Below are 10,025 nucleotides of genomic sequence, written 5' to 3'. Positions count from 1 at the left end.
TCCCTCAAGACAACCTCTAATCTATTTATTTTCTATAAATCTGCCTTTCCTGGATATTTTGTATCAATTGAATCCTGCAATATGTGGTCTCTTGTGTCTGTTCATGTATATTTATTTAGTTATAAGGACACCCCAATGAGGTAGGTACTGTTACACTCCCATTTCACAGATGAGGAAATCGAGGTATAGAGAAAGTCAGTGACTTGCCTAAGGTCATACATCTAGCATGGGCACTGGGATCCCAACCCAGGCAATCTGACACCAGAGTCTGCCTCTTAAACTCCATACTTGTCTGTAGCTGTTTTCTTTCTTAATAACCTTGCAAGACAAAATTTCACCATTACATTCTCCACATTTTGTTTGGAATTCCACTGATCTGTAAGGTCCCAAGTTCTGGAAACCACTGACCTGATAATCCCATTTATGGAAGGGCTCATGAGTGAGAAGGGAGATGCTGGCCCATGGCTGGATCTGAGGCTGCTGCTCTGGGCTGGGGGCTGCCTGCACTCGCTGCTGGGGAAGCGGTGGAGCCCGAAGACCAGAGCTCCTTCCTCCCCTGCTGGGAAGGGCTCCCATAGAGTGGGACTTTGGCCTGCAGAATGCTCCAGCTTCTGCTGCCCATCACCTCTCTGCCTCTGCCCATTTCAACAGGAAGGAGGGGGTGAGAGGAGACATGAGGTTCTGGACCAGGGGAACAGTTGTTGGGGATTAGCTGGTTTTTCTGTCCCTTTAAATATCTAATATTCCAGGACCCCTTACCTACCTTACCTAGGTAAATCACCCCTGCTCGGGGAGACATTTCCTTCTCCATCCACATGCTGGGGAATTTGCCTTTGAGGAAGAGCTCCTGGTTCAATCTCAGTTACTGGCATCTATAACAAGGGCAGCCTTGCTTCCCTCCAGGCCTTGTGAGTTTGTGTGTAGATAAGCATTTTTCTGTGAAAAGATCCAGCATATTCATCACCTTTCCAAAGGGATATTCTTTAAAAAAAAAATTCAGTAGTGATGGTGTCCATTTTTGAGCATCCTGTAAGTGTCAGGCTTTCTGCTAGTGCTTTACATCCATGATTTCATTTCATTCTCACAATGGAGCCACAAGGTAGGTGATGTTATTATTCCCACCCTACACATACTAACAGCAAGGCATAGAGAAGTAACCTGCAGGCAACTGAAATGTTTCTGGGTTTTCTCTTCACGTCCCCCTCCACTTTTTGAGTCAAAATTCACATAGTATAAAATTAATCATTTTAAAGTGAACAATTCAGTGGCATTTATTACATTCATAATGCTGTGCAACCATCACCTCCATTTTCCTTGTGATCAAAGATGACCCTGTACTCTTTAAATAGTCACTCTCATTTCTTCCTCCTCTTGGACCTGGTAACCACTAATCCTAGTTCCAAAACATTTTCCTTGTGATCAAAGATGATCCTGTACTCTTTAAATAGTCACTCTCATTTCTTCCTCCTCTTGGACCTGGTAACCACTAATCTGCTTTCTGTCTTGATGGGTTTACCTCTTCTGGGTTATTTGTATAAGTGGAATTATACAATATGTTGCCTTTTGTGTCTGGTCTCTTTCATTTAGCATAATGTTTTTGAGTTTCAACTATATTATAGCATGTACTGGTACTTCATTCCTTTTTATGGCTAAATAATAGTTCATTCTATGTATATGACACATTTTACTTATCCATACATCAGTTGATGAACATTTGGGTTGTTTCCACCTTTTGACTTGTGAGTAATGCTGCCATGAACATGTGTATGCATATACTCGAGTACCTGTTTCCAATTCTTGCATTTATACCTAGGAGTAGAATTGCCAGGTCATGTAGTAATTCTATGTTTAAGTTTTTGAGGAAACACCAAACTGTTTGCCACAGTGGCTGCACCATTATACATTCCCACCAGCAATGTGCAAGAGTTCAGATTTTTCTACATCCTTGTCAACACTTGTTATTTTGCATTTTTTAAACTGTAGCCATCCTAGTGGGTGTGAAGGGGAATCTCATTGTGAATTTTGTGTGCATTTCCCTAAGACTAATGATGCTGAGCATGTTCATGTGCTTATTGGACATTTGCATATCTTCTCTGGAGAAATGTCTATTCAATAATTGCTCATATTTAAATTTTGTTTGAATTGAAAGAGTTCTTTATTCTGGATACTAGATCCTTACCAAATATCTGATTTGCAAATATTTTTTCCCATTCTGTGGATTGTCTTCACTTTCTTGATAGTGTCCGTTGATGCACAAAAGTCTCTAATTTTTATAAGTCTGGTTTATCTATGTTCTTTTTTGTTGCTTATGCTTTTAGTGTTATATCTAAGTGTTCATGCAAATCCCAGATCATGAAGATTTACCCCTATGTTTTAGTCTAAAAGTTTTACAGTTTTATCTCTTCCATTTAGGTCCATGATCTATTTTGAGTTAATTTTTGTATATGGTGTGAGGTAGGGGTCTAACTCCATTCTTTTGCATGTGAATATCCAGTTGTCCCAGAACCTTCACCTCCCTTGTTTAGGGTGCTTGCTTCTTGAGGCAGGGCCCTGCTTTTACTCCATTTTCTCTGCTTTCCTTTGTGCCTGGGCCAGTGCCTAGCACATTGGAGGCCCCCTCCAGCAACTGACCATTGACTGAGTAAGTGAATACATGTACCTGAGCCCTCTGTCTTGTCCCACGAGCCAGATGGTACAAACCAAGAGTTCAGGGGCTGAGTGACCAGGTGTTTTTCTTTGATCCACAGGTGCAGCTGGTGTCGTTGTTGGCTACCCTTTGGACACAGTCAAGGTACAGTAGCCATGTTTCCCATTACCTCTTGGAAAGAGGCCTGGAGTGGGTCTGCCTCTGGGGCTGTGCCTGCTGTTTCTGATCCCACAGAGTCTCCAGCCCAGGACAGGCTCTCTGCCATCATCCCAGGGGTGGGGTGCCAGAGGCCTGGTTTGGAATGGCTCTACCCTCATTACTTGGCAATGATTTTGTTTTTATGAATGTCCTATCCCTGTCTGCAAGTTCTCATGAGTTGATGGGGAAGGGGTCAGGATACTGGCGAGTGTCCTCCTAGTCCTTGTGAAGCTGAGGAATCAGGAAAGACTTCAAGTGTGAGGTGCCATCTGAGCCCACCATTTAAGGTTGGGTTTCAGGTGATTAGAAAATGTGTATTAGGCACAGGGAACAGCATGAGCAAAGGCACTGAGGTGTGGACACGGGGTGGGTCCCATGCTTGGAAAAGGCCAGCATGCCAATTTTGCTGATACTTCAGGTTTCTGATAGCAGCTGTGGATCAGAATCCAGTAAAGGTATGTCAGCACTCAGTCCTCAGAGGACTTGACAGTCAGTTGGACTATGGACCTAGGTTAGAAACGGGAACCCAATATAACTTGATGTAGCACATGGGGTGTGAGGAATAGAGCTGGTGGGGCCATCCTGGCACCGGGATCATCCAACCCCCTTGTCCTGGGGATGTTCCCCAGAAAGGGGAAGGGGCTTGTCTCAGGTCACACAATCAGTTAAAAACTGAGGTGTGAAATACTGCAAAGGAACTTCCTTTTATACAACCCCAACCCTGCCACCTGTCCCGGTTGTGAGCAGGACTCAGGGCCACACCCTAGGAACCATAAATGGTGGTCATAAACGGTGCCTCCCCAGCTCCAACTTCCAGACCCGATGTCAAAGCTCTCCCTGGGTTGTGCACAAGGAGGAGCCTCTCAGTCCCTTCTCAGACCCTGCTGCAGTTTCCTTTCTCCCCACCTTCCTCCCTGAGTGATAACGCCCCTCCCCCAACAGGCCGCGGTCCTCTCTTCTTGATGAGGGTTGAGCCTACTTTTCTGAAATATTTGAAGAAACCTTTTAGGTAGTCCCCATGGGAGGTCTCAATCCAAGGCAGCAGCAGCAGGCAGGCCCAGTGGGGAGCTGGGCACACAAGGTGGTGAGTGAAGCAGGGCAGTCCTCCCCTCCTGGGGACAGCATCCTCTTCCCATTTTATATGGAAGGAGAGTGAGGCACAGAGTTCAGGAACCTGCCCCAGATGTCAGAGCTGGGGTATGTATGGCAGTGCTGGGGCTCACAGGCCCAGGGTGAACTCTGCTCCTGGGCCGACCTGCCTCACTAGTAGTGCCTTCTCGACATTTGGAACCACTGGAACAAATGTTAGATGTTTCCTGAGTGAAGGAAGGTGGTCCCAGAGCCACTTTTTCAGAGAAAATTGGCATGACAGTGCTGCTGGCCTGGCCCCCTAGGGAACAGCCTCTGCAATACTTGCAGCCATAGTGGGTGGCCCTGGGCTCTGGAGTGGCCTCATCTGGTGGAAATCATTCTCTAGGCCTCCTTGCCCTCGGCCAGCTGAGATCCTCTGCTGTTGGAGTTGAAGCCCCAAGACTGTGTGTTCTCCTTGGGCTGCCTGGGAGTTCAGGACAGAGGAACCTGGAGGAACACGGAGTTGGGACACAGGGGGCCTAGCCTGTGGGGAAGGCTGTGGGTGCCTGCAGATGTCAAGGCTGGGGCCGTCCTGGTGAGCTCTGCCTGCCCAGCCTCCCTGGTCCCTTTCCTGGGCACAAGAGCTGGTGAAAGCTAGGGGGCTGGGGTCCAGCTCTCAGGGGGCACTTGCAGAGAAAGAGAGGCTCTGAGGCCCTCACCAGGTGAGTGCTCTGTGGCCATTTTCACAAGATGTGGGGACTTTAGAAAACTGGAACAGCATTTGCAAGGTAGTGGCCTGGGGCCTTGGGTTTGCAAAGGCTGAACTCCCATAGTCATTGTCATCAGGCGTGCAGGAGCTTGTCACTTACTGGTCACCTACTATGTGCACAGCACAGGGCCAGTTTATCTCATGTCAGAGGTGGTCCTGACAGTTGGTGGTCCTGACGGTTGGTGGTCCTTAGACTTCAGTGGGTATCAGATTCACCCGAGGAGTGCCAGGTCTCACCTTCCCCAGAGACTCTGGTCAGAGAAGCCTGCAGTAGGGCTGGGAATTCATGAAAAACATGCTCAGCTCATCAAGGGATTCTGTGGCAGGCTTCCAACAGCCACAGGACTGGTCTAACCCCACATTTATTGCTTGGACAAGGAGGCAGGGCCTTGGGCCTACCAGCCTAGCAGAGGCAGCAACCAGTCCTAGCCCCCAGGAGAGTATGTTTGCTCCAAGGAGGGTCCAGATCTTTGCTGCCTGTCCTCATGAGGAGGTGAACCCGGAGCCTCTTGGGTCCAAGAGGATTGAGGATCCAGAGTCTAGTTTGTCAGGAAGTGCCACAATGCCAAGCACCTGTTTGAGAGCCTGAGAGAAGGGAGGCTGGCAGGGCTAGGCAAGAAGCCTCACTATGGCATGTGGATGGGGGACAAGGTCAGAGGGGGAGGATCAGTCCAGAGGCTCTTGGGGAGGCAGGTCAGGAACTCACCCACCCATCCAGTACCTGTCTGCAAGGTGCCAGAAGCTGACCTAGTCTCTGAGGACCCAGCAGTGAGGGAGGCAGGAAAGGGGACAGATGTTTTTAGGAGGGTGATAGATAGTAATCAGGGAACACAGAAAATGCACAAGGCCTTTGTATGCAGTGGTAGGTGCTCGGGAGACAGTAACAAAAGAAGATGACAGAGGCAGTGACCAGGGCTTCTCTGTCGGAGGATCAGGGACGACTTCTCTGTAGGGATGCAGCTAAATTGAGACCCAACTGATGCAAAGAGCTGGACATACAGAACTGGGGTCAGAGTGCTCATGGCAGAGGGCAGGGCCAGTGCAGAGGCCTGAGGGTGGGGGCAAGCCTCAAGGAAAACAAAGAAGGCAAGGGGAGCAAGGGCATGGTGTGGGTGCTGGGAGAAGCCCAGGGACAATGGGATGGCTGGGTAGCCTGGCGGCATCACTGCCTGCCTCTTGCCATCCTGCACACCTAATAAAGAGGGCTCTGTGCAAGTTCATGTCCAAAGTGGACTGAGCATCTTACCCGGAGGTAAAGCCCATGCCAGGCACTTCACAGGGCTCTGCAGAGCCAAGCCAGGCCCTCGGTAGCCTTCCCCACCTCTGCAGTAGCTGCAGATGCCCATTGAGCTCTCCCTGCTCCCACAAGGGCTGGCCAGTTAGCCTGCCCCACTGGGCTTCCCCACCCCGTGGCCTCTGAGTCTCCGCCATTCAGAACACAGCCTAGCACAGAGCTGGGCACAGCTCTTCTAGATAAGTACCTGCTGGATGAGTGGACCTTGGCTCAATACAGGGTGCCTGCTATATATGACTGGGCCTTGGGGAGAACCAGGAGACTCACATGCAGTCCTTGATGTCTCATGAGAGCGCAGGTTGTTCCTGGCCGTCCCCGCCCTCTCAAATCCATCTAACACTGCTGGTCTGCTCCATCCAGGGCTCGTTTGACAAGCCAGTCCCCAAAAATGTGATCAATTGGGAGTCAGCCAAACCAGAAAACATGGGCTTTGGAACCACACAGGCTCTGGGTCTGAATCCTGTGTTTGCCATTTCCTGCTTGCATAGCCTTCTGTTAAACAGGCACTAACCTCTGCCTTACAGGGTAAATATGAGATTAGAGTGTTGTTCTTGACACCCAGCAGACATTCAAAGTTGGTAGCTGATATTTTTATCAACATCATCCCATATAAATTAAGTTTTTCTCAGCTACTTCATCATGTAAAAATGTCTAGCTGGATTTTAACCAAATTTGGAGAATGTGTTTACAATTCTCTTACTTAAATGGTATATGTAAATTTCTCTGTTGGGGGACTCTGTGGATACCTCAAAAGACGGGCATCACTCTCCCAAGTGGCTTCTTCAGTTGACTGGTGGTAGAGCTGCCCCTGTCCTTCCATGGCCTCCCCTTTCTATCTCTGTGTGTCAGATCTCCCTCTCCTTTCAAAGGACACCAGTCATTGGCTTTAGGGCAATTTAGGGGAGCAGAGCCCTCTCCCTCTCTGCACAGGCAGGCCTGAGAAAGCAGGGCCTCCCCTCCTTCTCTCCACTCTGCCCACTGAACCTGCGGAGGGAACCCTTCCTAAGACTTGAGATCCAGTCGCTGTTCCACCTGAGAACCTCCTGCTGAGATGCCAGCCAGGCCATGAGGCTTTTGTGGCCTAGGCAAGTCCAAATGACTTGAAGTCCTGTCCCAGCCTCACCACCTACTCTACTGTGACCCAAGGTTTTAACCTCCCTGAGCCTTGGTTTCCTTGTCTGTAAAATGGGCAAGTAGCACCTCCCTGGTGGGGCTGGTGTGTAGATTGTTCATGGAGGTGCAGAGGATAGAAAAAGGAGCAAGATGATCCCACCTTGGTGCCCAGATGCGCTGGGGTGCAGGAGGCAGACTTGTGGCTTGTCCAAGGTGGAAGAGCCCAGCTACAGGGACCCGGCTGCTGACCCAGGTAGAGGCTCTTTCCCTTTGAAGGTGCATCTTGAAGACCTTGGCCGTGCATGGAATATCTGGCACAATACTATGGTCTCCACATCAGCAGTGCTATGAGTCCATGCTCCTCCAGTTTATAGCTTTCCCTCCTGTTTGAAGCTCTCAGGACTTCAGAGAAGAAAACCCCGAGAGAGGGGGATGTGTGCTCCATGGCTGGGGGTGAGGTGGCTGGAGCCTCGATGCCGCAGGTGTGATTAAGTTAAGGATTTTGAGATGGGGAGATGATGTGGATTATCAGGGAAGGTCCTAAATGTACCCACGGGTGTCCTTACAAGAGGAAGGTAGAAGGAGATTTGGATTTCCTCCCACAGAAGAGGAAGAAGGTAATGTGGCAATGGAAGCAGGAAGAGAGAAGGCAATGTCATGTGGGGCCATGACACAGGAAAGACGGCTGCTCCAGAAGCTGGAGAAGCAGGAGTTCTGCTCCAGAGCTTCTGGAGGGAGCGCGGCCTGGCTGGCACCTCAATTTCGGCCGGCTGAAACCCGTTTCAGATTTCTGGCCTCTAGATCTGTAAGAGAATAAATTTGTGTTGTTTTAAGCCACTAAGTTTGTGGTAATTTGTGATAGCAGCAATAGGAAACTAATACATGATGTCAGCTTTCTTGGCTGGCACCTCAATTTCGGCCGGCTGAAACCCGTTTCAGATTTCTGGCCTCTAGAGCTGTAAGAGAATAAATTTGTGTTGTTTTAAGCTACTAAGTTTGTGGTAATTTGTGATAGCAGCAATAGGAAACTAATACATGATGTCAGCTTTCTTCATCTGTAAAATGGGGTCAGTATCTGTGCCTCGAAACATTTATGGGATTCAGTATCATAAGTTCTGTAAAATGCTCAGTGTGCAACTGGTGCACACTAAGCGCCAGCTCCTGCTGTAATGGGAGGCTCTAGAGACTTTGGCTTTGGCATTTATGGGATTCAGTATCATAAGTTCTGTAAAATGCTCAGTGTGTAACTGGTGCACACTAAGCGCCAGCTCCTGCTGTAATGGGAGGCTCTAGAGACTTTGGCTTTGCTGCCAGCCTCAGTGCTGGCCTCCCTGAGTGATCAACAGGGCTGGTGGACCTTTGCTCCATGACTTTGACATTGTTGCCTGATCTGGGCTTTGCTTTTGGGTTGAGTTCCTCATGTATGGTTTGCTTGAGTAACTCGACCACTCAGCCTTCGTAACAGAAACTTGATCTCTCTGGGGGGTCAATCATTCTGGGGATCCTCTGTCAGGGACAGCCCTGGTAGAGCTGGGACCAGTGGGGGACAGCATTTGGCCCCATGACAGCCTTAAGTGGGGCAGAGAGAGAGGCTCGCATTACTGTCCTGGTCTACCCGAGGTTTATGGTTTGCTTGAGTAACTCGACCACTCAGCCTTCTTAAAAGAAACTTGATCTATCTGGGGGGTCAATCATTCTGGGGATCCTCTGTCAGGGACAGCCCTGGTAGAGCTGGGACCAGTGGGGGACAGCATTTGGCCTCATGACAGCCTTAAGTGGGGCAGAGAGAGAGGCTCGCATTACTGTCCTGGTCTACCCGAGGNATTGTTGCCTGATCTGGGCTTTGCTTTTGGGTTGAGTTCCTCATTTATGGTTTGCTTGAGTAACTCGACCACTCAGCCTTCGTAACAGAAACTTGATCTCTCTGGGGGGTCAATCATTCTGGGGATCCTCTGTCAGGGACAGCCCTGGTAGAGCTGGGACCAGTGGGGGACAGCATTTGGCCCCATGACAGCCTTAAGTGGGGCAGAGAGAGAGGCTCGCATTACTGTCCTGGTCTACCCGAGGTAGACCCTGTGTGGCTCTGCTTGACAAGAAGACCGTGCAGGCCCAGTTCTCGCCTCACTGCATCTTCTGGGGGGTCTTCCCAGCACCCAATTAAAACTTGTTTCTTTCTCCCCGCCACCCAGACCTTCTTATCCTTGGTTTATTTTCCCCCACAGCACTCATCACCACCTAACATATATATTTACTTGGGAGTTATTTTTTATTGACTGTCTTTTCCGACTCCATTAGGTTGTGTAAGTTCCTTGGAGGCAGAGACTTTTTCTTTATTGCTGAATTCCCTGGGATTGGAACAGTGACTCCTTTAAAATAGGCACTAAACAAATGTGGGTTGAACGAGTCTCTGGCTATGAAAGTAATACTTTTATGAACAGTGTGACACCGTTTCCTATATATTTTCTATGGCTACATATGTTCATAAAGGTATTTGACGGATGCTTGTCAAACTCTTGGCCATGCTGTTAGCCATAGTTATTAGCTCAGGGGAAGGGCAGGGTTGCAGGTGGGGTCAAAAGAGGCTTTAGCCTTATATGTGACTTTGACATTTTTTTATTAAGAGAATATATTCTCATATCAATTGTGTGCTTAAAATTACTTTCACCTATATAAGGTAAAGATGATGAAAGTAACCCCAGCTTATTGTAGGAAAGTTGGAAAATGCAGAAAACCTCCCCTGTGATTTCCCCTCGGGACCACCATGTTGATGGTGTGTATTCTTCTGGGGTCTTCTCCACTGGCTGCAGAGCTCCGTTCAGGCAGGTGTGTGAAGAGCTGGCCTGCTTCCCTGGGCCTTAGCTCCTTGCAGCCCTGGGTTCTGTGGAGACAGAGCAAGAATCTCCTACCCTGTGGCTCTCATGGCTCCTTCCGAC

At 48.9% G+C, this 10,025-nt stretch overlaps 1 protein-coding gene across 1 annotated transcript in view; it reads left to right on the top strand.

The window, feature by feature from the left end:
* Positions 1-10,025, top strand: part of SLC25A48 (solute carrier family 25, member 48) — a gene marked incomplete at its 3' end in the record, with an annotated part of 17,417 nt that overhangs the window by 3,155 nt on the left and 4,237 nt on the right. The window contains exon 2 of the mRNA XM_008593727.1: positions 2,748-2,791. Coding sequence (XP_008591949.1) covers positions 2,748-2,791 — 44 coding nt within the window. The remainder of the gene's footprint in view (positions 1-2,747; positions 2,792-10,025) is intronic.

Source organism: Galeopterus variegatus, unplaced genomic scaffold (genome assembly GCF_000696425.1).
Source record: "Galeopterus variegatus unplaced genomic scaffold, G_variegatus-3.0.2 Scaffold9579, whole genome shotgun sequence".
Classification (NCBI taxonomy): Eukaryota; Metazoa; Chordata; class Mammalia; order Dermoptera; family Cynocephalidae; genus Galeopterus; species Galeopterus variegatus.
Note: the sequence above shows the minus strand (reverse complement) of the source record. Positions and strands in the feature narration are given on the sequence as shown.